At 44.0% G+C, this 25085-nt stretch overlaps 1 protein-coding gene across 1 annotated transcript in view; it reads right to left on the minus strand.

Annotated features, from left to right (window-relative positions):
* Positions 1-15054, minus strand: part of PPA1 (inorganic pyrophosphatase 1) — a 37124-nt gene extending 22070 nt beyond the window's left edge. Inside the window, exons 1-2 of the mRNA XM_032312972.1 lie at positions 14865-15054; positions 11734-11792 (exon numbers count right to left, since the gene is read on the minus strand). Coding sequence (XP_032168863.1) covers positions 11734-11792; positions 14865-14928 — 123 coding nt within the window. The 5' untranslated portion in view covers positions 14929-15054. The remainder of the gene's footprint in view (positions 1-11733; positions 11793-14864) is intronic.
* Positions 15055-25085: the final 10031 nt, after the last annotated feature.

Below are 25085 nucleotides of genomic sequence, written 5' to 3' on the forward strand. Positions count from 1 at the left end.
GGGGCTCAGTGGGTTCATGATCTCAGAGTCCTAGGACCAAGCCCCACATCAGGCTCCCTGCTCAGCAGGGAGCCTGCTTCCTCCTCTCTCTCTGCCTTTCTGCCTACTTGTGATCTCTGTCTGTCAAATAAATAAATAAAATCTTAAAAAAAAAAAAAAAAAGAAATTAGCTAAGCCAAAAAATAGCAAGGAGTATCCATCCTATAAAGAGCCTCAGAGCCGATTCATTCATTTTCTTTCAACAAATAATGAATCATTGAGTGCCACTGTTCTGCTACTTTTCCAAGCATTGAAGACTAGCGGTGAACAAAATAAAAGCTCTTTTTAACTCCCCAAAAGTTGGATCTCCAAATCGGGTTGTTTCTGTGTGAAGACCTCAGGCTGGGAACAGCTTTGGGGTGGGGGTGTGTCCACAAACCTGGGTGAGGGATCCTGTCTATAAAATGAATGTTTATGGAGATGCCATAGTAATTCCTACATATTTTTTAAAAGCAATGAGCTTATAGCTTTTAGTAATTATTCTCTCCAATTATTATCACAACAGAGGTGTTACTTAAGTATTTTGATATAAAACGGGAGCTTCATTCTTTAGCAGGAACTACTACTAAAGAATAGTTTATTTCTCCTAGATACCATGGCTATAATTCAGGGAGTTGTTCAGGGGACCAGTGATCCTTAGGCCTTTCAGGGCAATTTAAGAAATTCAACCAATTACTCCATTCCTGGAAACACTTTTACTGTTAAACTATGCATTCTAATTGGAACTCCTGTGCACTGTTGGTAGAAATGTAAAATGGTACAGTCACTGTGGAAAACAGCAGTTCCCCAAAAAATTAAAAATAGAATTACCATGTAGTCTGGCAATTCTACCTCTGGGTATATACCCAGAAGAACCAAAAGCAGGGTCTTGAAGAGGTCTTTGTACACCCATGACCTTGCAGCATTATTCACAGTATCTAAAATGTAGAAGCAACCCAAAAAAATGGAAGAAAATTCTGACACATGCTATAATGTGGATGACCCCTTGAAAATGTGCTAAACATTCATTTCACAGATAAGATCCCTCACCCAGGTTTATGGACACCCCCCAGCTGTCCCCAGCCTGAGGCCTCCACATAGGAACAACCTGATTTGGAGATCCGACTTCTAGGGAGTTAAAAGAGCTTTTATTCTATTCACTGCTAGTCTTGAGGACATGATAAATGAAATAAGCCAGCACGAAAGGACAAATACCACATGATTCCACTTATATGAGGTATCTAAAGAAGTCAAATTCATAGAGGCAGAAAGCAGAAGGATAGCTACCAGGGAGTCTGGGTGTGGGTGTGGGTGGGGGGAGTTTCAGTTATGCCAACCGAAGAGAATTCTGGAGATGAAGAGTGGCGATGGTTGCATAACAATGTGAAAGTACTCAACACCACTGAACTATACACTTAACAATGCTGAAGATGGTCAATCTTATGTTTTGGGGGATTTTACAATTAACAAATGGAAAAAATCATGCATTCTTACATTTCCAACATTTATGCATTTAAAATACTGAGACAAGATCTTAGGATATTTTGTACAACCCAGTTACAGATTCATGCCTTTTTTCTCTAATCCCAACTGGTTTCAACAATGATTTAGCTCAATCCTGGGTCTGTGGGCTAATTATCCCCATTGTTAGAGCTGCTCAGAACTCTGTTCTCCACTTTATTATGCTCTGATTCTAAATCCCTGCTTTGGCATCAAGCTCTCAGCTCCTTATAGTTTCAGAGGAAGGAAGAAAAAGGTACTAACCTCTACCCCTAGTTTGATGGTTTTGACAAGCCTGTAGGAGGCAGAGGAAAGGCAAACCATAGTTTTAGCTTTTTAGTTATGTGTTGACTTCCCAAAGTCACTTTGGAAAGTCAACACATAACAGTCAGTCTTATTTCCCAGGTTTATGATCATTTCACCAATAAGAATGTCAATGTTAAAGGTGTCCAGACTCTAAGGAGATTAGAAACTTAAGGCTAAAATTAATTACATCACTCCATTAAATAAAAAAGATTTATTTTTTCCAAAGATTTTATTTATTTATTTATTTGTGAGAGAGAGAGAGAGAGAGAGAGCACACGGGTGGGCATGCACGCTTGCCCACGCACTCAAGCCAGAGGGACAGAGGGAGAAGGAGAAGCAGGTCCCCTGCTGAGCAAGGAGCCTGATCTAGACTCTGATCCCAGGACCCTGAGATCATGACCTGAGCTAAAGATAGATGCTTAACCGACTGAGCCACCCAGGTGCCCCTAAATCAAAAAGATTTTAAACAGAAGTATTTTAGGAATAGAAGAAATGTAACCTATATCTTGATTAGTCTTTTAATTTCACTGATTAAACAGGAATATTACAGTAGTATGGTAACCATATGTTTCATCTCCAAACTGGTTATTTTTCTTGTGGGTCAAATGAGTAGTCTAATGAGTTGTTTACTAATGAACAGGCTATAACTTTTTGGTAGGCTATTACTACTAAAGTAAGTTTGTGCATATAGGGAACATGCTCTTAATTATATGCCATCTCTGAATCTTAGTAGTAAAGTTAAATGTGTCTTTACTGGGAGACCTTTGAACACCTCATGACTTATGATCTATTTCCAACACAGGATCTGAAGCCTACTGAACATGACATGCTATATTGCAAAATTATGTAAGTGGCTTAAATTAGCATTTTCAAGTTGACCCATCGTGTTTTTCTCTGGATACTTTCAGGAATCAAGTAAATGTCAGATATCGGAAGAAATACAAAATCACTCTCTGATTCCATCATCCTTCCTTTTATTTTTCTGTTTTGCAATAAAATTGGCAGAAAACGGTGGTAGAGAGGATTTTTTTCTAAATATATCTCTAAATATATCTAGAGATTAGACATCAAGCAAGAGGCTAATAAAAAACAAGAGCAGCTTGGCCTTTTTTTTTTTTTTTAACCTCTAGAATAATTTTGGGATATAAAATCCCTATCAGAAGAGCTCACATAATGAATAAGGAAATGTTCCAGTCCCAGGAAGGGCTTCTGAAAAGGTGTAACAGGGGTGCCTGGGTGGCTTAGGTCAGGTCATGATCCCAAAGTCCTGGGATTGAGCATTGGGGGGGTGGGAGGTCCCTGCTCAGCAAGGAGTCTCCTTCTCCCTCTCCAGCTCCCCCTGTTTGTGCTCCCTCTCTCACGGTCTCTGTCAAATAAATAATTTTTTTTTAAAGGGGTACCAGATTTCATCATTTCTAAGGATATTATACCTTATTAAGTGCTCCCCAAGTGACAATGGCTCTTAACCCTTAGTTTTAGGCTTTTTCAAAGTTGTTTTTTTGATTACAGGATATACTCTAAGCTATTAAACATAAATGGATTCCTCCTTGTGCACCGTTGGTGGGAATATAAGTAAGTGCAGCCATTATGGAAAACTGTATGGCGGTTCCTCAAAACCCCAAAAAGAGAACTACCACATGATCCAGCAATCCCATTTCTGGGTATATATCCAAAAGAAATTAAATCATAATGTTGAAGAGCACTCCCATGTTTACTGCAGCATTATTCACAGAAGATGCAGAAACAAATTAAGTGTCCGTCAACGGATGTTGCATATATACATAAATACATGTGTACGCACACACACAAATATTATTCAGGCTTAAAAGAGAAGGAAATCCAAATCCTGCCACTGTGACTACATGGATGAACGTGCAAGACATTATGCTAAGTGAATTAAATCAGAGAAAGACAAATACTGTCTGATCTCACTTTTAAGTGAAATCTAAAAAAGTTAAACTCATAAAAACAGAGTAGAATGATGGTTGCCGGGGCTAGAGGAAAAGGGGAAATGCTGATCAAAGGATGCAAACTTTCCATTATAAGACGATTAAGTTCTGGAGATCTTAATGTACAGCATGGTTTAACGAAATCTACTAAAACAGTAGATCTTAAGTATTCTCAACACACATGAGAAATTAAGTATGTGAAGTGATGAGGTCAGTATGCTTGATTGGGGGGAATCATTTCACAGTGTATACATACATCAGAACATCACACTGTATACCGTAAACACATGATTATTTGTCAATCCTACCTCAGTAAAGCTGAAAAAAATTTTTAAATTTTTTTAAAAAGAAAAAGTAAATGGATTCTAATTATTTCATTGATAAATGATAAATGATAAAAGTCTATTTGAGGGGCATCTAGGTGAGCCTAGGTGGCTCAGTTGGTTAAGTGTCTGCCTTTGGCTCAGATCATGATTCCAGGGTCCTGGGATAGAGGCCTGCATCAGGCTCAGGCTCCTTACTTAGTGGGGAGCCTGCTTCTCTCCCCTCTCTGCCTGCTGCTCCCTCTGCTTGTGCTCTGTCAAATAAATAAAATCTTTTAAAAAAAAACACTTAACTGATGTGTCATAACTAAGAATAAGTTCCTATCCTATCCACCCCCATTCAGATGAGCTTTAAGAGAACTTTAATTAAAGAGATTGATTGATTAATTGATTAATAGAACTAAAATTTAAAAACAGATTATTATAACCACAATCTACTTACTTTCTTCTTTTTATTTATTTGTTTTTTTTAAGATTTTATTTATTTATTTATTTGACAGAGAGAAATCACAAGTAGATGGAGAGGCAGGCAGAGAGAGAGAGAGAGAGAGAGAGAGGGAAGCAGGCTCCCTGCTGAGCAGAGAGCCCGATGCGGGACTCGATCCCAGGACCCTGAGATCATGACCTGAGCCGAAGGCAGCGGCTTAACCCACTGAGCCACCCAGGCGCCCCTTTCTTCTTTTTATAAAATCAAGCAAAAGACTGCATTTCCAGCTGTCAAAGTTTTCTATGATTTTCAATGACTAACAATTTTTTTTTTTAAGATTTTATTTATTTATTTGACAGAGATCACAAGGAGGCAGAGAGGCAGGCAGAGAGAGACGGGGGCGGGGAGCAGAAAGCCAGATGCGAGGTTCCATCCCAGGACCCTGGGATTATGACCTGAGCCGAAGTCAGAGGCTTAACCCACTGAGCCACCCGGGCACCCCAATGACTAACAATTTTGACCACAGAACCTTTCCCAAGAAAAATGCATATATATACCAAATTGTAGTGTCATAGAGTTCACAGAACCTCAGAAATCCATCCTGGCCATTTCAGGGCCTGGAGGTCACCAAGAATCCCTGGACTAGAAGACTTCAGAGCCTATCCAAAGGAAGAAAGTTCTTATGCATTTCCTTTGAATTCTAAGCTTAAATAAATAAAGTAAACCTTTTCTTCTGCATTATCAAACAGATATTTACTGTAGGAAATTTGGAAAATATAAAAGGCACAAAGTAAAATCCACCACACACCCATAATCATTCAAGGAAGTATATAGAACAGTGGTTAGGACTACAGGTTTCTGGGGCACCTGGGTGGCTCAGTGGGTTAAAGCCTCTGCCTTCGGCTCAGGTCATGATCCCAGGGTCCTGGAATCGAGCCCCGCATCGGGCTCCCTGCTCAACAGGGAGTCTGCTTCCTCCTCTCTCTCTGCCTGCCTCTCTGCCTACTTGTGACCTCTCTCTCTCTGTGTCAAATAAATAAAAAATATCTTTAAAAAAAAAAAAAAGACTACAGGTTTCTGAGAGATGCCTGGATGGCTCAGTCTGTTAAACTCTCTGCCTTGGGCTCAGATCAGGATCCAGGACTCCCAGCTCAGCAGGGAACCTGCTTTTCTCTCACCCTCTGCCCCCTACCCCAACTGCTTGCTCACTTGTTCTTTCTCAAGTTGATTAATTAACTAATTAATTAATTTAAAAAAACCCCAAAGGTTCTGAGACAGAATGCCTGGGTTTCAAGCCTACCACTGTCACTTAGAAATTCTAGTTGCTGATCCTTGACAATGGGGCTAATGAAAGAATGCAGCTCAGAGAATGACATGACATGATGGTTAAATGATATAATCCACATAAAGGCTTTAGCATAGTACCTAAGCCACAGGAAGCATTTGACAAATAGTAACAATATATATTTTTTAAAGATTTACTTATTTATTTGAGAAAGAGCATGCTGGTGTGCTCCTAAGAGGGAAGAAGGAAAGGGAGACAAGCAGACACCCCCAGAGCACAAAGCCCATGGCAGTGCTTAATCCCAGGACGCTGAGATCACGATGGGAGCCGGAAAGGAAGAGTGTGATGCTCAATCGACTGAGCCATCCAGGTGCCCCGGTAACAATAATATTTTTTGACCTTTTTTTTCCCCCACAGTGATCTTTTTTTTTTTTTAAGAATTTATTTATTTGTGAGAGAGCACAAGCGAACTGAGGGGCAGAGGGAGAAGCGGGCTCTCTGCTGAGCAGGGAACCCAATTCGGTGCTTAATCCTGGGACTCCAGGATCCTGAACGGAGCCAAAGGCCATCACTTAACCAACTGAGGCACCCAGGAGCCTCAACAACGATCTTAAATAAGGCTTCATCAATAAGCCATACACACAGAATCACGGGACATCAGTGCAGAATGTAATCTAAAAACACCACCAAGATTAACACTACACAGGGGGGAAGTAACCTGCTCAATATCGTAAAGCCAGTTAGTAGCAAAACCAGGACTAATATCTACATTCCTTATTCCCGATTCAGTGATTTTTTACTCTATAAAATAGAGCTCTGAAAGGCTAAAGAAATAACCATTTTGTTTGGTTATTGTTTACTGAGACTTTCCTATAAAGCCAGGCATTGTGGCTGTATGTTATACACATACCTAATCATCCATCCCAACTTTACCTTTTTGACAAAGTTGACAGACCACAGAGATTATGGTTAGAATATCTGTTTTCAAAATTTAGTCACCTGCAAGCTCACTGGGGCAGGGGTGGGGCAGGGAGATAGCAGTTTATTCTCAGTTATGACATGCCGATTAAGTTTCTTTTAATTTTTTAAAAATTTTATTTAGTTATTTGACAGAGAGAGAGCACAAGCTGGCAGAGTAGGAGGCAGAGGGAAAGGGAGAAGCAGGCTCCCCGCTGAGCAAGAAGCCCGACATGGGGCTCCATCCCAGGACCCTGGGATTATGACCTAAGCCAAAGGCAGTTGCTTAACCAACTGAGCCACCCAGGCGCCCGTAACATGCCAATTAAGTTTAATTACCATCAGTTTTCATCTGTTCCCAGTTATAACTTTGGTTTAGAAAACATGAAACCAAAAGATAAACAGAACAAAACAAAAATCCAGAAAACCCATTCCATATACATACATAGTTCAGGAAGAAAACAATATTTAAATTACTAATTCAGCGACATTTAAAAAATTTCCATTTAAGGAGCTCTCCATAAAAAGGAATAGGAAATTCAAAACAATACAAACCCTGTAAGGAAGTGAGTTATCCACAAAGAATCCACTTGAGTATATCACCTCTAAAGATTTCTCTAGAAAGTTAAGAATGATACATAACTGCAAGGGCGCCTGGCTGGCTCAGGTGGTAGAGCATGTGACTCTTGATCTCGGGGTCTCGGGGTTGTGAGTTCAAGCCCCACGTTGGGTGTAGAGATTGCTTAAAAATAATTTTTTTTTTTAAGATTTTTACTTATATATTTGACAGAGAGACAGTGAGAGAGGAAACACAACCAAGGGGAGAGGGAGGGGGGAAGCAGGCTTCCCCGCTGAGCAGAGAAGCCTGATGCAGGACTCGATGCCAAGATCCTGGGATCATGACCCAGCCAAAGGGAGATGCTTAACGACTGAGCTGCCCAGGTGCCCTCAAAATAAAATCTTTTAAAAAGATAAAAAAAGATGGTGCATTGGTGGCTCAGTCAGTTAAGCATCTGCCTTCAACTCAGGTTATGATCCTGGGGTCCTGGGATGGAGCCCCTTGTCAGGCTCCCTGCTCAGTGGGGAGCCTGCTTTTCCCTCTCCCTCTGTCACACCCTCTGCTTATGCTCTCTCACACTATTTCATAAAAATAAATAAAATCTTTTTAAAAAAAGAGAGAATGATACACAACTACAAAAAATTCCGTTAAATTTCTGAAGCATCAACCTATTATAAGCTTGACTTTCTTTTAGAAGAGGAAAAAAGAAACATAGTTCCATGTTTACATATGCTCCCAATATAAGCCTTCAGGGCATTTTTCCTGTAGAGCTGACAGAGTTGTCTCAAAGGTACATTCCCTCATCATCATTCCTCAAATGACTGACCATATTAGAGATAAAGTCTACAGCCACACACATAAAAATGTATTTACATAAACTTAATCACACTGGCATTAAAAAAAAAAAATCACACTCTTCTCTAACCAACGGAATTAATCAGATCTTTTATTTAGGCTATAATCCAAAATAATTTGTGTGCCACACCCTTCTTCGTGTTTTGTATAAACTTCCTCATAAACAAAACAAAAGAACTCTTTCCTGCTTCTCAGACAAGAATCTCAAGTGCTGAGGGTCACTGAGGTCCGGACCACTGGTGAAATCCAGAGTTGTTGCAAGAGCTCGTGCTTTTGAGCCAGCCCAGGGTGGTGCAGAGGCTGAGTCTTCATTGAGCAATCCCACGCTATCGCCACAATCAGTCCCACAAAGACTTAAAGGAGTCGCAAAATAATCTGAGTGAAGATGTTTTACACAGCACCAAAATGCAGTCTCTGTGTCCTATTTTGGAAAAACTAAGCATCGCAACTGCAAGAAGCACATGACTGCTGGCTAGAATATGTCCAGTTTCTTATAGCTATTTTGAATGTCTGTATCCCTTGCAAAATTCATTTGCTGAAATCCTAACCCTCAATGGTGATTGTACAGTAGGTGGGACCTTTGGGAAGTGTTTAAGATATGAGGCTGGAGCCCTCCTGAGTGGGGTTAGTGCCTTATAGAAGAGGCTCCAGAGAGATCCCTGGCCCCTTCTTCCATGTAAGTACATAGCTCGAAGTCCATGACCAGAAGAGGGCCCTCACCCAACCATGTTTGCACCCTGATCGCAGACCTACGGGCTCCACAACTGTTAGCAATAATTTCTGCTGTGGTTAAGCTATCCAGTCTTCAGTATTTTGCCACAGCAGCCCAAACAAACTAAGACACAAACACACAAAAAAAACAATTCTGGGGGCGCCTGGGAGGCTAAGTGGGTTAAGGCCTCTGCCTTCGGCTCGGGTCATGGTCCCGGGGTCCTGGGATCGAGCCCTGCATCGGGCTGTCTGCTCCGCGGAGAGCCTGCTTCCTCCTCTCTCTCTCTGCCTACTTGTGATCTCTGTCTGTCAGATAGATGAACAGAATCTTTAAAGAAAAAAAAAAAAAAAAAAAACCAACTCTGTGTCAAGAAAATATTTTTCTTCCTTAGCACATCTATATGTCAAGATACCATCAATAAACTTTCAGTCATCATTTTATACCGCTTAACTACTCAAAACTGCCTAAGAGGTTACTGTAAAGTACTTTGAGATATATATATATATATATATATATGTATTAATTATACACCAGACAGATAATCAAGCCAACCAAATAATGCCAGTTCAAGAGGAAGGATCCTGCAGTTCCTATCAACTCCCGGGAAATCAGATGTAACAAATTAGTTTCTGAATAAGTACAACTTTCAGAATCCCACAGGAAAACCAAGCCAATTAGAGGTCCCTCCGTAACTGTGGCACATAACTGGCCTCCAGCTATGCGCTCCACTGTCTCCAGGAGGAGCCCAGCTCAGGCAGGTTCCTCAGAAGCACCACGTGAGGTCTAAACTAGACCCAAACAGAAACCCTAAAGTCTTGGGGGTGCTGGGGCACCTCCCCACCAGACACACCTGACAGGAGCACAGGCCAGGGCAGCTAGGGACGGTGTTCATCAAAATAAGTAGGAAAAGAAAAGGAAAAATTTAATAAAATACCACCACAACAAAAAAACACAATAGCCCGCCCCTCCACTTCCCACACAGGTTCTGGATGTTGCTGCCAATTCTCTCTCCCTCCTCTACTGGTGGTGTGCGGCTTCCAGGATCCCAGGCTTTCTGGCTGGGGTCTGGGTTGCAATTTGTTCTTCTGCGAAGTGTGGGAGGCCCGGGGTCTCCAGGATGAGCTGCAGCAGAAGGCTTCAGCTAGACTGAGGGCTGGGCAGTCAGTTAGGGGCCCACCCTCAAGGGTGTGGGAGCCGTGCTCAGCAGGGACCCCTGGGTCTGCACCGTTTACTTTCTTTCTTTCTTTCCTTCTTTTTTTTTTTTAAAGATTTTATTTATTTATTTGAGAGAGAGAGAGACACACACACCACGAGAGAAGGAACACAAGCACAGGGCATGGGAGAGGGAGAAACAGTCTTCCCACAGAGCCGGGAGCCTGATGAGGGACTCGATCCCAGGACCCAAAAGATCAGGACCCAAGCCGAAGGCAGACTCTTAACAAGTGAGCCACCCAGGTGCCCCTGCACCATTAAACTCCATCATCATGAGGTCATTAATAAAAAAATCTCACACCCAATGTGGGGCTCAAATTTACAATCTGAGATCAAGAGTTGCATGTACCACAGACTGAGCCATCTGGGTGCCCCAAAAAGAATTTTTAAAGGTATGAAAAGGAAGCAGACATTTGTCCTTGTGTTGGTTCCTAAATATACTACAGTCTTCTACTATTGGGAAGGCATCTAAAGCTATGAATGAAAACAAAATAGTTAAATTTGTACAAATAATACACACTCTTTGTAAAAAGACTAGAAAATATAAAAAGGCAAAATGAAAATAAAAACAGAAAGAGTCACTAGCAATTCTACCTCCAAAGGATCACAAAAACTTTGGAATATATAGTTGTAGACATTTTTTCCTAGCAAAGTAAGATTCTTACCAATTTGTGGTAAATTTGTGCGGTTTCTTCAGCTCACCGGTGAGCACAGGAACAGACTTCTCTTTTTAAAGTCTAGACCTGGTGCCCTGCGTGGCTCAGTTGGTTAAGCATCCAACTCTTGATTTTGGCTCAGGTCATGATCTCAGGGTCGTGAGATGAAGCCCTGCAGTAGGCTCCACACTAGGCGTGGAACCTCCTTAAGATTCTCTCTCCTACTCCCTCTGCCTCTTCCCACCCTCTCCCACTTGCATACTAACTCTCTCTTTAAAAAAAAAAAAAAAAAAAAAAAAAAGAGGGGCGCCTGGGTGGCTCAGTGGGTTAAAGCCTCTGCCTTCAGCTCGGGTTGTGATCCCAGGATCCTGGGATCAAGCCCCACATTGGGCTCTCTGCTCAGCGGGGAGCCTGCTTCCTCCTCTCTCTGCCTGCCTCTCTGCCTACTTGTGATCTCTGTCAAATGAATAAATAAAATCTTTAAAAAAAGGAAAAAAAGCCCATAGATTTAACTTTTATTAACACTATGCATGTTAACTCTACCAACCCATTAAAATTACTGAATTTTCCTGTAGTCACTGAATACTCTAGCTTATTTTTGCTAGAGGTAGAGGGAAGCAGGCTCCCTGCTGAGCAGAGACCACCCCCCCTCCCCCGCCCACCAATGCAGGGCTTGATCCCAGGACCCTGAGATCATGACCTGAACAGAAACCAAAAGCCGGCCACCTGACCAACTAAGCCACCCAGGCGCTCCTAAACCAAGGCAGCTGTGTCTGTTCCTCTATTCCTTCCCCAATTTATAGTTGCTTCTTTAGCCAAATAATCTGGAATTAAGACTGATTTCTTATTCAGTCAATGTACCTTTAACTCACAGCACAATGAGGCATTTTAAGCTTTTATTAAGACCTATATGAAAATTCATATGAACTAACTGATCTGAGTAAAGAGACTATGTTTAAATGAGGACATCTTACCTTATCTGCATAAATTGGAACATCATGAAATGGAGATATATATTGTCCTTTTTCATTTTCTGCAAAATGAATTAGAAAAAGTTATTACTAATTTTTTGTTAACTGTATTTCCAGATGCATTAAGTACACATTTTTAAAAATATTTAATTTTTAGAGTAATTTTAGGTTTACAATAAAATTGAAGAAAAAAAAAGATACCCCCCTGGCACACAGTTGCAGAGCTTCCCTCTATTATCAACACCATTCACCAGAAGAGTGACGCAGACATTTTTTATTCCCACACCAGAAAAACTGGTTGTATACTTTACCTTCCCAACCCCTCCAAGACTGGAGTTTTCATCCTATGCTTTCCTTAGGTGTCTAACAGATACAAGCCTCTACAATGGGGGCAGGGGCTGCCTTATATTATTTTATATCCCCAGAGTCTAGCAGTGACTGGGATATAAAAGGGGATCAAATTGTACTGGACTGATCTTATATCAGTTAACAGTTTACAGAACTAATGAAATAACTGGGCTTGGGGGGAACTTGGGGAATTATAAAACCCCACTGTCTTAAGTAATGTTCCAGGAGCTATGTTAGATTATTGTATTTCTTAAGGACAATCAAGTTCCAACAACACCTTCACAGGTAATTTCTATATTCTAAAGATTTAACTACCATGTCCAAAAAGTAATTTCAAAACTTCCTTACTATTCTTTAAGAAACCTAAGGGTCAGTCCATACAATATCCCTTCATATTTAAAAACCAAGGTGGGGGCGCCTGGGTGGCTCAGTGGGTTAAGCTGCTGCCTTCGGCTCAGGTCATGATCTCAGGGTCCTGGGATCGAGTCCCGCATTGGGCTCTCTGCTCAGCAGGGAGCCTGCTTCCCTCTCTCTCTCTGCCGGCCTCTCCATCTACTTGTGATTTCTCTCTGTCAAATAAATAAATAAAATCTTTAAAAATAAATAAATAAATAAATAAATAAATAAATAAATAAATAAAATAAAAACCAAGGTGGAATAGCAAAGACTGAGCAGTGACCACCCCCCACCCACCCATCCCTTCAGAGTCACCTGTGACTCTTCAATCCTATCCACTATCAGGTTTTGTTTCTTTGGGGTCTTTTGTTTTTGTTTTTAAGATTTTATCTATTTGACAGAGAGCGAGAGCGCACCCTAGCACAAGCAGAGGGAGCAGCAAGTAGAGAGAAGCTGGCTCCCTGCAGAGCCCCATGTGGCTTGATTCCAGGACCCATGGGGGTGGGGGATTACAACCCCATCAGAAGGTAGATGCTTAACCAACTGAGCCACCCAGGTGCCCTCCACTATCAATTTTAAAGAGTCTGGCAAATGTAACATTACAGAGGTAAAAAAAAAAAATCCTCTAAAGAAGGGTGCTAAGAAATCTGTGATTTTAAAAAACTCTTACAATTATGTAATTACAGAGTTGTTTCTATTTATTGTTATTTCTTAAGTCCCAGAGAATTCTATCTGATAAAAAGTTACTTTAGCCAGTGCCAAAGTCAAGGAATGGCTATGGTCTTCCATAACGGCCATCAAATATGACCATTACATAACCTAAGTAAAAACTACTGGTCTTTTTTTTTTTTTTAAGTTTTATTTATGTATTTGACAGAAAGAGCCCGATCACAATTAGGCAGACAGGCAGGCAGAGAGAAAGGGAGGGAAGCAGGCTCCCCACCGAGCAGAGAGCCGGATGCGACTCCATCCCAGGAAGCTGGGATCATGACCTGAGCCGAAGGCAGAGGCTTTAACCCAATAAGCCACCCAGGCGCCCCTAAAAACTACTGTTTTAATACTGCTTGAAGACAATTCCCCAATCATCCCTCCACCTTCAAACTCTAGGGTCACCTCTCTAAATCCCTCTTACGGAGCAATTCCAGAGCCAACACTAAATCCAGGAAAAACAGTTTAGTGAATTATTCGTCAAAAGTTCCCACACTGCCCTTAATCAACTCCTTATTTAAATTAAATAAAATGGAGAGTCCCACCCTTCCTGGATTTTACACGGTAACCTTCAGCTACATGCGTTCTTGCTCCTCCCACAGCTGGTTACTTTTTGCTAGGAGCTTTGTTCTTTCTCTCCGTAATCCCTTTCATCCTCCTCGATCCGGCTCTTTCCTACCCTTCACACACCACACGCAGACTTCTCTGCACCTGCCCGTTTCTTCCCGAGTAAACTGTTTACAGTTAAAACAGAAACGCCTTTGGTAACACATTTTCGAACGCCTCCGTTGTCTCCAATAATCTGTTCCTAGAAGCTTGGCGGGGCGCGGGGGGGGGGGGGGGTAAGAGATAAAGATAACCCCGAGGTAGCTTTCCTCCACCTGCAAGACAAAAAAGGTCGTGCGCCAGGGAAAGCGGAGCTCAGCCAGCCCGCAGCGCGCTGGGCTCTAAGCGCAGCTCGAGGTGCGGACTTGGGGTGGGTCCCCCTCAGATGCCGATTCCCTGCCCAAGGGCAAAAACTTGGCACTTTCTCACTCGTGCTTCCCAGACTGACGTCACCTGTTTGACTTGAAGGGAACAGCTTTCTGTTTCACAAGGCGCCTTCCCAGCATCTGTGCTACCGGGGACAGCCCGGCGCGAGGGGCAGGAGCGCTACCGTGGGGGATCGGTTCGCTCCTCCACTGACCGCTCCGATCCCGGCCCCAGTTTCCCCGTCTGCAGAACTCAGGGTTGCATTGGACCCTGCTGGATGCCCACAAGCTGAGCTACAGTTCAGGAATTAAGGTCCTCAGGGAGTCATCCACCCCGCCCCAGTTCCTCCAAATCAAGCAATCCTCTTACGAGGATTAGTTTACTCCCAGACAGCCTTCTAAGGTGACTTGGTGGTTTCCTTGCCCATCAGACGGTGCCCGCCCGAGCAGGACACCTGCAGAACTAGCCCGGCCCGGGGTCTGCTCCCACAGCGCGTGGGAAAGAGGAACGCCGAGCCCCGCCGTCCCGTCTGCCAGCGCGACGTGTGAAACCGGAGGGCCGGCCCAGGCCCCGGGCAGCCCGAGGAACCCTGCCCGCGCCCGGGACGAGGGGCGGAGCGCGGGCCGCAGGCTCCGGGGTAGGAGGCGAGGCGAGGCCCGGGAATGAATGGGTTGGCGGGAGGGGAGGGGCCGTGGGCCACCGACACTCACTGAGAAAGACTCGGTACTCGAGGGTGAAGGGCGCGGCGCGCTCCTCGCTGCTGAAGCCGCTCATGGTGCCGCTGACTAGCCGCCGCCACCACAGAGCCACTAGCCCGCACGCGGCGCCGAATGACAAGGAGAAAGCTCCGCGCCTGCGCACCGCGGAGACTGGCCCCGAAAGCTGGGCGGGGAACCGCTTTAAGCGGCCACCCCACCCCCCGCCCCGCCCGGCCTACGCGGCGCGCAGGCGCACTCCGCCCGGCCCGCGCGTCCTCTTGCCCCAGCCCCTCCTCCCCGGCCCGCCCTCGCGGGACAGCCCCCTGGCTCTCAGTCTGGGCCACGTGGCTGGCGGCGAGCTCTGGCTCTGCCTGTGTACTGCCACCGCCCCGAGTGCTCGGGGACTCTGACAGAGGACGAGAGCTTGCGCCAGCTAGGAACTGACCGGCAACCTCTCCCCCACCGTGCACACAGGGAACTCTCACCCCCACCTACACCCCACCACCCCCGCCCCGAGTAATTCCTTGTGTCAAAATGATTTCCGAAATCACGTGTGTCATCGGGCGGGCCCTGCCTTTGACCTTAAAAGTGTGCAGTTTTTTGAACTTGAGGTGTATTACTGACCCCACCCCCACCCCACAATGGCTTCCTGGTGAGTAACCGGCTCTACCACTTCCTAGTGTAAGACAGCGGGCAAATTGCTGCCAACCTTTCTAACTCACTTTCTCATCTTGGTAAATGGAGATAGAAATGGTAACTATTACGGGCTTGGGGGATGATTAACTGAGTTGATGCGTGTCAAGTTTGAGGAAGGGGCACCTGGGTGGCTAAGTACCTTAAGCATCTGCCTTCAGCTCAGGTCATGATCCCTGGGTACTCAGATGGAGTCTGGCATCCTGCTCCCTGCTCAATGGGGAGCCTGCTTCTCCCTCTCCTGCTCCCCCTGCTCCTGTTCCCTCTCTCTCTGCCAAATAAATAAATAAAATCTTTTTTTTTTTTTTAATTAAAGTTTGAGGAAGAGTCTGGCTCGTTGTAAACACTATGGAAGTATGACTTGTTATTTCTACTCTCCCTAGTGAAGGAAGAGTCACTGTGGCCCCTCCTTGCTCAACTCACCCCAGATCCCGGGGGGCTTTTCAGTTCTAAGCGTTGGGAAGGTCCGAGCATGCGCTCAGAGGCCCTTGAGCACATTTCTCTCAGGCATAAGTTCCTTAGGGCTTGTTTTTCAGCATGTGTTTTATTGAGTCAGGCCAGACCCCAACAACTAAAGTCTGATTGAGGCTGTAGTCGGTTAATTGATTCACTTACTTACGCACTCCTATACACATACTTTTAAAGTGTATTTCAGGAGCGACTGGGTGGCTCCATAGATTAGGTGTCTGCCTTGAGCTCAGGTCATGATCTCACCCCTGGGGCAGGGTGGATGACTCCCTGAGGATCCTGGGGTCCTGGAGTGGAGCCCTGCACCCCGTTCCCTGCTCAGCAGGGGGTCTGCTTCTCCCTCTACCCTTCCCCCTGCTCCTGCTCTTTCTGGATTGCTCTCTCTCATAAATAAATAAAGTCTTAAAAAAAAATTAAGTGTACTTCAAAATCTGAATTATAAATTAGGAACTGATTATTCACTAATTCGATTATGTAATAATGAATATTTCAAAGAATGCCTAGTTCGATGGGCTGGGTTCCTTTAAAAGATCTTGTTGTTCTGGGGCATTAAAGTTATATGCCTTTTTTTTTTTTTAAGATATATTGATTTATTTTTGAGAGACAGAGAGTGTGTGTGAGTGGGGTGGGGCGCAGAGGAAGAGAGAAAATCCTCAAGCAGATCCCCCCCTGAGTTCTGCAGAACACAAGGCACGGCTGGATCCCAGGATCCTGAGATCATGACCTGAACTGAAATCAAGAGTTGGACACTAAACCAACTGAGCCACCTACGTGCCCCAAAGATAATACACTTTAAAGACATTTTGGGGGCACGTGGGTGGCTCAGTCGTTAAGTATCTGCATTCAGCTTAGGTCATGATCCCAGCGTCCTAGGATCCAGGCCCACACTGGGCTCCCTGCTCAGTGGGGAGCCTGCTTCTCCCTCTCCTACTCCCCGACTTGTGTTCCCTCTCTCTCCGCGTCTCTGCCATAAATAAATAAAATCTAAAAAAAAAAAAAAATTCATTTTGACTTAAACTTTTCTGTTTCAAAGCCATGTCTACTATGGAAAATGAGATGGCCCCTGTAGAAATGAAAACCTAGTAAGATAATTTCCTAAAGAGTTACAAAGAGTGTTCCTCCCTTGTCTCCATCCAGTCTACCATTAATTTTCAGAAAGCCATGACTCACTGACCTTTTGAACAGTACACCACACTGTTGTACTCCAGTTGCAATACAGGACAGGCAAAAAGAGTCGAGTAGGAATTTAGTCAGAATACAATGTATACTGGAAATTAAAGGAATCTCTGCAGAGTGAACACTACTTTAAGTAGGATTAAGTTCAGGGAGTTTCTTAAGTGGATGATCTTTGGATTAATTTGCTCTATCAGTCTTCTGCCTTTGAGCACAGGAACTAGACTTCGGGAAAAACCCAGAATCGTATCTGTGGCTAACTTAACAAACAGATGGAAATGATGCAATTGTGTTCTACGGACACTTTCCCCGTTGCCTCCTGCCAGCTCAGAGCAAGATAACAAACTCTTGCCGACCTCTGGACTTGCACACCATTTTTTATTTCATCCTGTGTGTTAGGAAAGCCCATGGATATCAACTCCAATAAAATGCCACGCCCTAGCTTGGTGTTTTATTGGAGCTGATATCCATGTCAGTGCTTTAGAACTTTCCCTTGCGGGCAGTTGGGGGTAAGATCCATGGGCTCAAGTGAAAGTTGTTCACTTTCTCATGTGTCCCTGGGGGCTAGCACAGTACCTGGCCAAGAGGAGATGTTTATTAAGTTTTTGCTGGGCTAATGGATAGAGGAATTAATGAAAAGGAAGCAGATAATACCTTCTTACGTATAGTAGTTTGACAAAGGATAAACCCAGCTTCTGCCAAATATTATCTTTCTTGCTCTGTAACAACTCCAGTGGCACTTCTTTTCAGTCTGTATCCTGTCCTCTTTGCTGTGGCTGACTCTGGTGGGTGCTTCTAATTTTCCAGTGTTCTTTCTTCTTTGGCTTATGACCACATTCTCTTCTGACATTTCTGCTCCTTTTCTGGCCGCTCATTTCTCATTCTCCCCCTTAGCATTGTCTTCACCTCTTCATCTTAATCAGCATATCTTTCTTACTTCTGTTCTCTGTCTCTAGAGGGACCCTCCCCCTAGATTATCTCATGTAGATATTTGATGTCAACTACCACCTAAGGGTCCTGTAACAAGAAAACTTTCAAATTTACAGCTATGTTTTATTTAATACTTATTGTGGTCATTGTCTCTGCTAGGTGGTAGGGATGTAGCATTTAGAAAGACATGGTCTTGGGGCACCTGGGTGGCTCAGTCAGTTAAGCGTCTGCATTTGGCTCAGGTCATGATCCCGGAGTCCCAGAACGAAGCCGAAGCCGTATCAAGCCGGATCAAGCCCCATACTGAACTCCTTGCTCAGCGGGAAGTCTGCTGCTCTCTCTCCGCCCTTCACCCTGCTTATGTTCTCACTCTCTTTCTTTCTCAAATAAATAAATAAAATCTTTAAAAAAAAAAAAGAAAGAAAGAAAGTCATGGTCTTAGCCCTCAAAGAAGTTATAGTCCAAAGGGAAGGCAGACTTCAGCAAATAATTACAATAAACTCGGATAAGTAGAGTGACAAAGTACAGGACATTGCATTATGGGAACAGAGAGCCCCTACAAGGAAGTGAGTCTTAACCTATGCCTGGAAGGCAGAGAAGAGGTTAATAAGATGAAGATGACAAGGCAGAATCCAGAAAGGGAATATTAAGAGGTGAGACCAGAGAAATAGGTCAGGGTTAATTGGTGGAGGGCCTTGGAAGGCATAATTTAGGGTCTGAACTTTTCCCTAAAAGCAATGGGCAACCTAAGAGTTTTTAGCAGGAAAGGGGCACCATCAGAACTGCTTTAGAAAGTGGTTCTGTTAGCAGCTTGGAGCCTGGTTGAAGTTTTATTAAGACTAAAAGCAAAAGACCCCAGAGAAGGCTGCCCCAGTGGCCAATGTTGAAGATGCTGACCAGTCCCTGGATGTGGGTGACAAAAGAGAAGAGCAGTGACGGAGCCATGTTTAAGGTAGAATCAATGGAACTGGCCATTGGTTGGATGGAGTAGAAGATGAGGGACTAATTGCTTGAAAAAGGAAAGAAATTCTGATACATGCTACAACATGGATGAACCTTGAAGACACTATGCTCAGTGAAATGAGTCAGTCACAAAAGGACAAATACTGTGTGGTTCCACTTGCATAAAGTACCTAGAGTAGTCAAATTCACAGACACAGGCAGTAGAAGTTTCCAGGGGCCGGGGGAAAGAAGAAATGGGGAGATACTGTTAATGGTTATGGAGTTTCAGTCTGAGAAGAGAAAAAATACTTAAGGTGAATGCTAGTAATGGCCGCACAACAATGGGAATGTACCTAATACCACTGGACTCTACACTTTAAAATGCCGACAGTGGGGGTGGGGATTGGGGTAATTGGGTGACGGACATTAAGGAAGGCACATGATGTGATGAGCACTAGGTGTTATACACCACTGATAAATTATTGAACACTACATCTGAAATTAATGATGTACTACTTGTTGACTAATTGAATTTAAATAAAAAAAATTTTTAAATGGTGACAATGGTTTAAAAAATATACATTCAAATGTATCTTTCTTTAAAAAAAAAAATCACACAGTGGCGCTTGGGTGGCTCAGTAGGTTGAGCCTCTGCCTTCAGCTCAGGTCATGATCTCAGGGTCCTCGGATCAGGCCCTGCGTTGGGCTCCCTGCTCAGTGGGTAGACTGCTTCCCCCCCACCTGCCCCCTGCCTGCTTCTCTGCCTACTTGTGATCTCTGTCTGTCAAATAAATAAATAAAATCTTTACCCAAAAAAATCACACAAAGTTTGAGACCTCAGTGATCAATAGTTACTCCAAAATTTATCCATGGGATGGTGTATCAGATAGGGTCCAGCTGAACCAAAACTACTCAAAATGTTTAAACCAGAGTGACTTGAACACAGAGAGTCAGTCAGTAAGTAAAAGAAGAGTTAAGAAGTCAAATACAGATTAGCAACAACAGGAATTCTAGAGGGACCAGACTGGAGGACAAGGCAGCGTCACCCAAGGGAGGAGCTCAGGGCCCATGGTCAGGAACAGGGATCCCAGGGGGCTGGCCTATCTGGAGATAGAGTTGCTGCTGGAGAGGCTGCCTGGAGAAGGAAGGGGACCTGTATTCTTTCCCTTCCTCATATCCTTCAGTCTCCTGATGGTGTTTCCCATTGGCTGGGCCCAGATGGAAGGCATGTGTATTAGTCAATTTTGACTAGTTGTGCTGCTGTAATAAACAATATAAAAAATCTCAGTTGCTTACAAGAATGAACATTTATTTCTCGTTCAAGTTCCCTGGTGATGCTATGAGTCACCTGTGGCTCTGCCCCATATGCCTTCTCATTTGCAGACTGAGGCTGAAGTGGCATCCCCCAGCCTGTCCCTAACAAGACCAAGAAGATAGGAAAAAGAAATGGCCAAACCACAGAGTGGGCTCATAAGCTTTTGCTTAGAAATGGTCTATGTCCCTTCCATTCACATTCAATTCACTAAAGCAGGAGGACCTTGCCTGATGCCAACAGGCTATGGAAATGTACTCCTCCTGTAGCAGATAAAGCAAATGGGTAACCATGTTGAGGGCTGTGTAATTCTCCTACAGGGAAAGAAGCAAATAAATAGTAAAAATAATATCACAGTCTACCGTCTTGATCATAAATTTTCATCTCTCTCTTTTTTGCATGAAAAATATTACTCACTCTTTCTGCAAAGAGTGACACCCAAAAGGTTCAACCAATCAAGACATGAGGGCCAAAGTTTAAAGTCTCATGATAGTCTCTGCATTATGTCCTGATAGGGCTTCTCTTGATCCAGAAACTAATGAACTTAAAAGACAAACAAACATTATCTACTGCCCCCCACATCTGTACCTAATATGAGACAGTTGAACAGAATAAACACTGAATAAATACTAATATTCATCAAAAGAAAGAATGAGAGACTCACAATCATCATTGGTTCTTAGAATTCCCAAATACTACTGGGTGTAGAAACATTCCTTGATAAAGTTCTCGTTCAGGTCCCTGGAAGTAGCCTGAGTTTTTCATAACTTGTGGCTGACTGGGGAGCGGAGCCGCTTTCTCAGCTTCCTTCCTGTGCACAGAAATTTGGGAACCCAATGTTGGTCTCCAACAATCACATCTTTTAACCCAAGCTGATGTGTCTTGGCTGCACACCTCTGTATCTTGAATAACATTTGACCTGCTTCTAGTGGTTCTGTATGCCAATTACCACACGTATAATTCTTTTCAAGACATACCTCTCTCTGTAGGCATCACTGCTAGGGAACTCGAACTTACCAACCCTCTCCTCTGTTGGAGAGCCGCACTCTTAAGTCTCTTTTCCCTGGGTCATTTATCCACCAAGAGACTCACTAGCAGCCACTGCTCATGACCTTGATCTGGTCTCTGCCCCAAGGCTGAGTTGTAATCTCTGCTTACAAAACAGTCAATTCGTTTCTGAGCTCACCCCTTTCTTGTAGCAGCCTGTCAAATGCAGCTAAAAACAACTAAGGCACACTCGTAACAACCTGTTTCCCAACCTTTTTGCCTAAACTCACAAGGTACTTGGTCCATGATCTGCCTTCTAATAAAGATTTTATTTATTTATTTGACAGACAAAGATCCCAAGTAGGCAGAGAGGCAGGCAGAGAGAGGAGGAAGCAGGCTCCCCGCTGAGCAGAGAGCCAGATGTGGGGTTTGATTCCAGGACCCTGAGATCATGACTTGAGCCAAAGGCAGAGGCTTTAACCCACTGAGCCACTCAGGCGCCCACCACGATCTGCCTAAATGACCAAAGGCCTCACCACTTGCTCCCCACCACTTAGAAGCAATGGCACATTTTTTTTTTTTTTTAAGATTTCATTTATTGAGGAGAGCACAAGTGGCCGGGGTGAGGTGGGGGGCGGCGGTGGCAGGTAGAAGGAGAAGGAGAAGCAGACTTCCTGCTGAGCGAGGAGCCAGACACAGGGCTTGATCCCAGGACTTTGATATCAGGACTGAAGCTAAAGGCAGACGCTTAACCCACTGAGCCAGCCAGGTGCCCCACAATGGCACATACTTAAGGACAGCATTCTGCAACTTGCACCAATCCTTCTATTAGTCAGCTTTTTCTAGCTAATGTTGCATTAGCGGACAGCCCTCCCCTCCATCGCCCGAAATCTCACTACATTCATTTTTTTCTCAGATTACAGGTTCGGGCTACAGATTGGCTTTGACTCTGCTCCATGTTATCTGTTATTCTAGGATCTTGATGGAGGGAACAGTTCTTATCTTGGTCTCCTGGTAGAGGGAGAAGAGGAACAGCTGAACTGCACTGGGGCTCCTAAAGCTTCTGGTCAGTGTTGATATCGAACTTCACTTCCCACTGGCTAAAGTAAGCAGCCAGACCCAATGTTAAGGGGACAGAGAAGTATATTAATCTGCAGGGAGGCATTATAATGCACTTGATAATACAGGGTTCTATACTCGTATTTCAGGGAAGAGAGTAAATAATTGGAAACAATAATATAATCTTGTATCCCTCTGACACAGGAGTTTGGGAAACCTGGTCTATAGGGATTTGCCGCCCCCCTGCCCCTTGCCCACAGTACATTCAGCAGAGCAGGAGAAGAGAGTAGAGAATGGAGGGATATGACAACAGGGACTTAGGACAGCAATAGAGCCCGATGAAGACGTGGCTAGAAGTTACAGTGGCATAATCTATTATATAAGAGAAAAAAATGTCCAGAATCGTCAGGAACACATAATGGAGAAAATATTATAGAGATTATGGGGGGTGAGGAGAGACAAAAATCCAGGTTGAGAGATCCGGTGAGTGGTTAGATATGAGGCCTGGGCCACGTGGGTGGCTCAGTCAGTTAGGTGTCTGCCTTTGGCTCAGGTCATGATCCCAGGATTCTGGAATTGAGCTCCACATTGGACTCCCTGCTCAATGCGGAGCCTGCTTCTTCCTCTGCCATTCACTCTACTTGTGCTCTCTGGCTTTCTCTATCTCTCTGTCAGGTGAATAAATAAAATCCTTAAAAAAATTGATATGAGGCCTGGAACTGAGAAGAGAAAGACAGGTTTGCTGAAGTCATTCATTTGGGCAACTGAAGCCACGGGAGAAGATGAGACCACCCAGAGGAAATATATATAGGAATGAAATACAATTTTTAAAAAGATTTTATTTATTTATTTGACAGAGAGGATGAGAGAGAATAAGCAGGAGGAGCGGCAGAGGGGAAGGGAGAAGGAGAAGCAGGCTCCTCACTGAGCAGGAAGCCCAGTGCAGGGCTTGATCCCAGGACCATGGGATCATGACCTGAGCCAAAGGCAGACCCTTAACCAGCTGAGTCATCCAGGTGCCCCACAATTTTTCTTTTCTTTTCTTTTTTTTTTAAAGCAGAGGGCCTAGAACAGAACCCTGAGGGATCTCAATATTCCAGGGATGGATGGCAGACAAAGTGCCAAGAACAGGTCAAAGAAGCCCTGACAGAAGGATAGGAGGTGAAACAAGGAAGTATGGTGTCTTAGAAGCCAGAGAGAAAGGGGGCTGTTTAAAAGGGGATGTTGGGGCACCTGGGTGGCTCAGTTGGTTAAGCCACTGCCTTTAGCTCGGGTCATGATCCTGGAGTCCTGGGATCGAGTCCCACGTTGGGCTCCCAGCTCTGCTTCTCCCTCTGACCTTCTCCCCTATCATGCTCTCTCTCTCTCTCTCTCTCAAATAAATAAATAAAATCTTTTAAAAAAAATAAAAAGGGGATGTTCACAAATGGCCAACACACACGAAAAAGTGCTAACATCACTCGGCATCAGGGAAATACAAATCAAAACCGCAATGAGATACCACCTCACCCCAGTCAGAATGGCTAAAATCAACAAGTCAGGAAACAACAGATGTTGGCGAGGATGCGGAGAAAGGGGGACCCTCCTACACTGTTGGTGGGAATGCAAGCTGGTGCAGCCACTCTGGAAAACAGCATGGAGGTTCCCCCAAAAAGTTGAAAATAGAGCTACCCTATGACCCAATAATTGTGCTACTGGGTATTTACCCTAAAGATACAAATGTAGTTATCTGAAGGGGCACGTGCACCCAAATGTTTATAACAGCAATGTCCACAATAGCCAAACTATGGAAAGAACCTAGATGTCCATCAACAGATGAATGGATAAAGAAGATGTGGTATATATACACAATGGAATACTATGCAGCCATCAAGAGAAACGAAATCTTGCCATTTGCAATGACATGGACAGAACTAGAAGGTACTATGCTAAGCGAAATAATTTAATCAGAGAAAGACAATTATCATATGATTTCACTGATATGAGGAATTTGAGAGGCAGGGTGGGAGGATGTGGGGGGTAGGGAAGGAAAAAAATGAAATAAGATGGGATCAGAAGGGAGATAAGCCATAAGAGACTCTTAATCTCACAAAACAAACTGAGGGTTGCCGGGCGGAGGGGGTATGGAGAGGGTGTCTGGGTGATGGACATTGGGGAGGCTATGGGCTACGGTGAGTGCTGTGAATTGTGTAAGCCTGACGATTCACAGACCTGTTCCCCTGAAGCAAATAATACATTTTATGTAATTTAAAATAAATAAATATAATTAATTAATTAATTTTTAAAAGGGAGGGATGTCTAAGCCTTACATATAGCTAGCTGCCTTCTAGACCTCTCACTGTGGCTGGTACATGAGCATCTCTTATTCACCAGGTCCAAAAATTTTTTCTCTTGAGATAGACTCAGGTGGCAATGTTTCAACTGCCCAGTCATCCTACCCAGAATTCCTCACGGGCCTCTCCTGGTCACTCCTTGTAGCCGTCACTGGTGGTTGCCTATCCAACACCTGTTCACTCCCCTTTCTCCTTCCCAACAGGACCATGTTGTTCAGACATGCACCCACCCACCCCTATGTAGCCATGTGTTTAGGGAAATGTGGTGCCATCAGAGCCCCAGGGAAGGGTCTGATTAAGTTCATCACAGTGGTTCTGTTCCCCTTGCCCATGACT

The sequence above is a fragment of the Mustela erminea genome, chromosome 14 (assembly GCF_009829155.1).
Source record: "Mustela erminea isolate mMusErm1 chromosome 14, mMusErm1.Pri, whole genome shotgun sequence".
NCBI classification, from domain to species: Eukaryota; Metazoa; Chordata; class Mammalia; order Carnivora; family Mustelidae; genus Mustela; species Mustela erminea.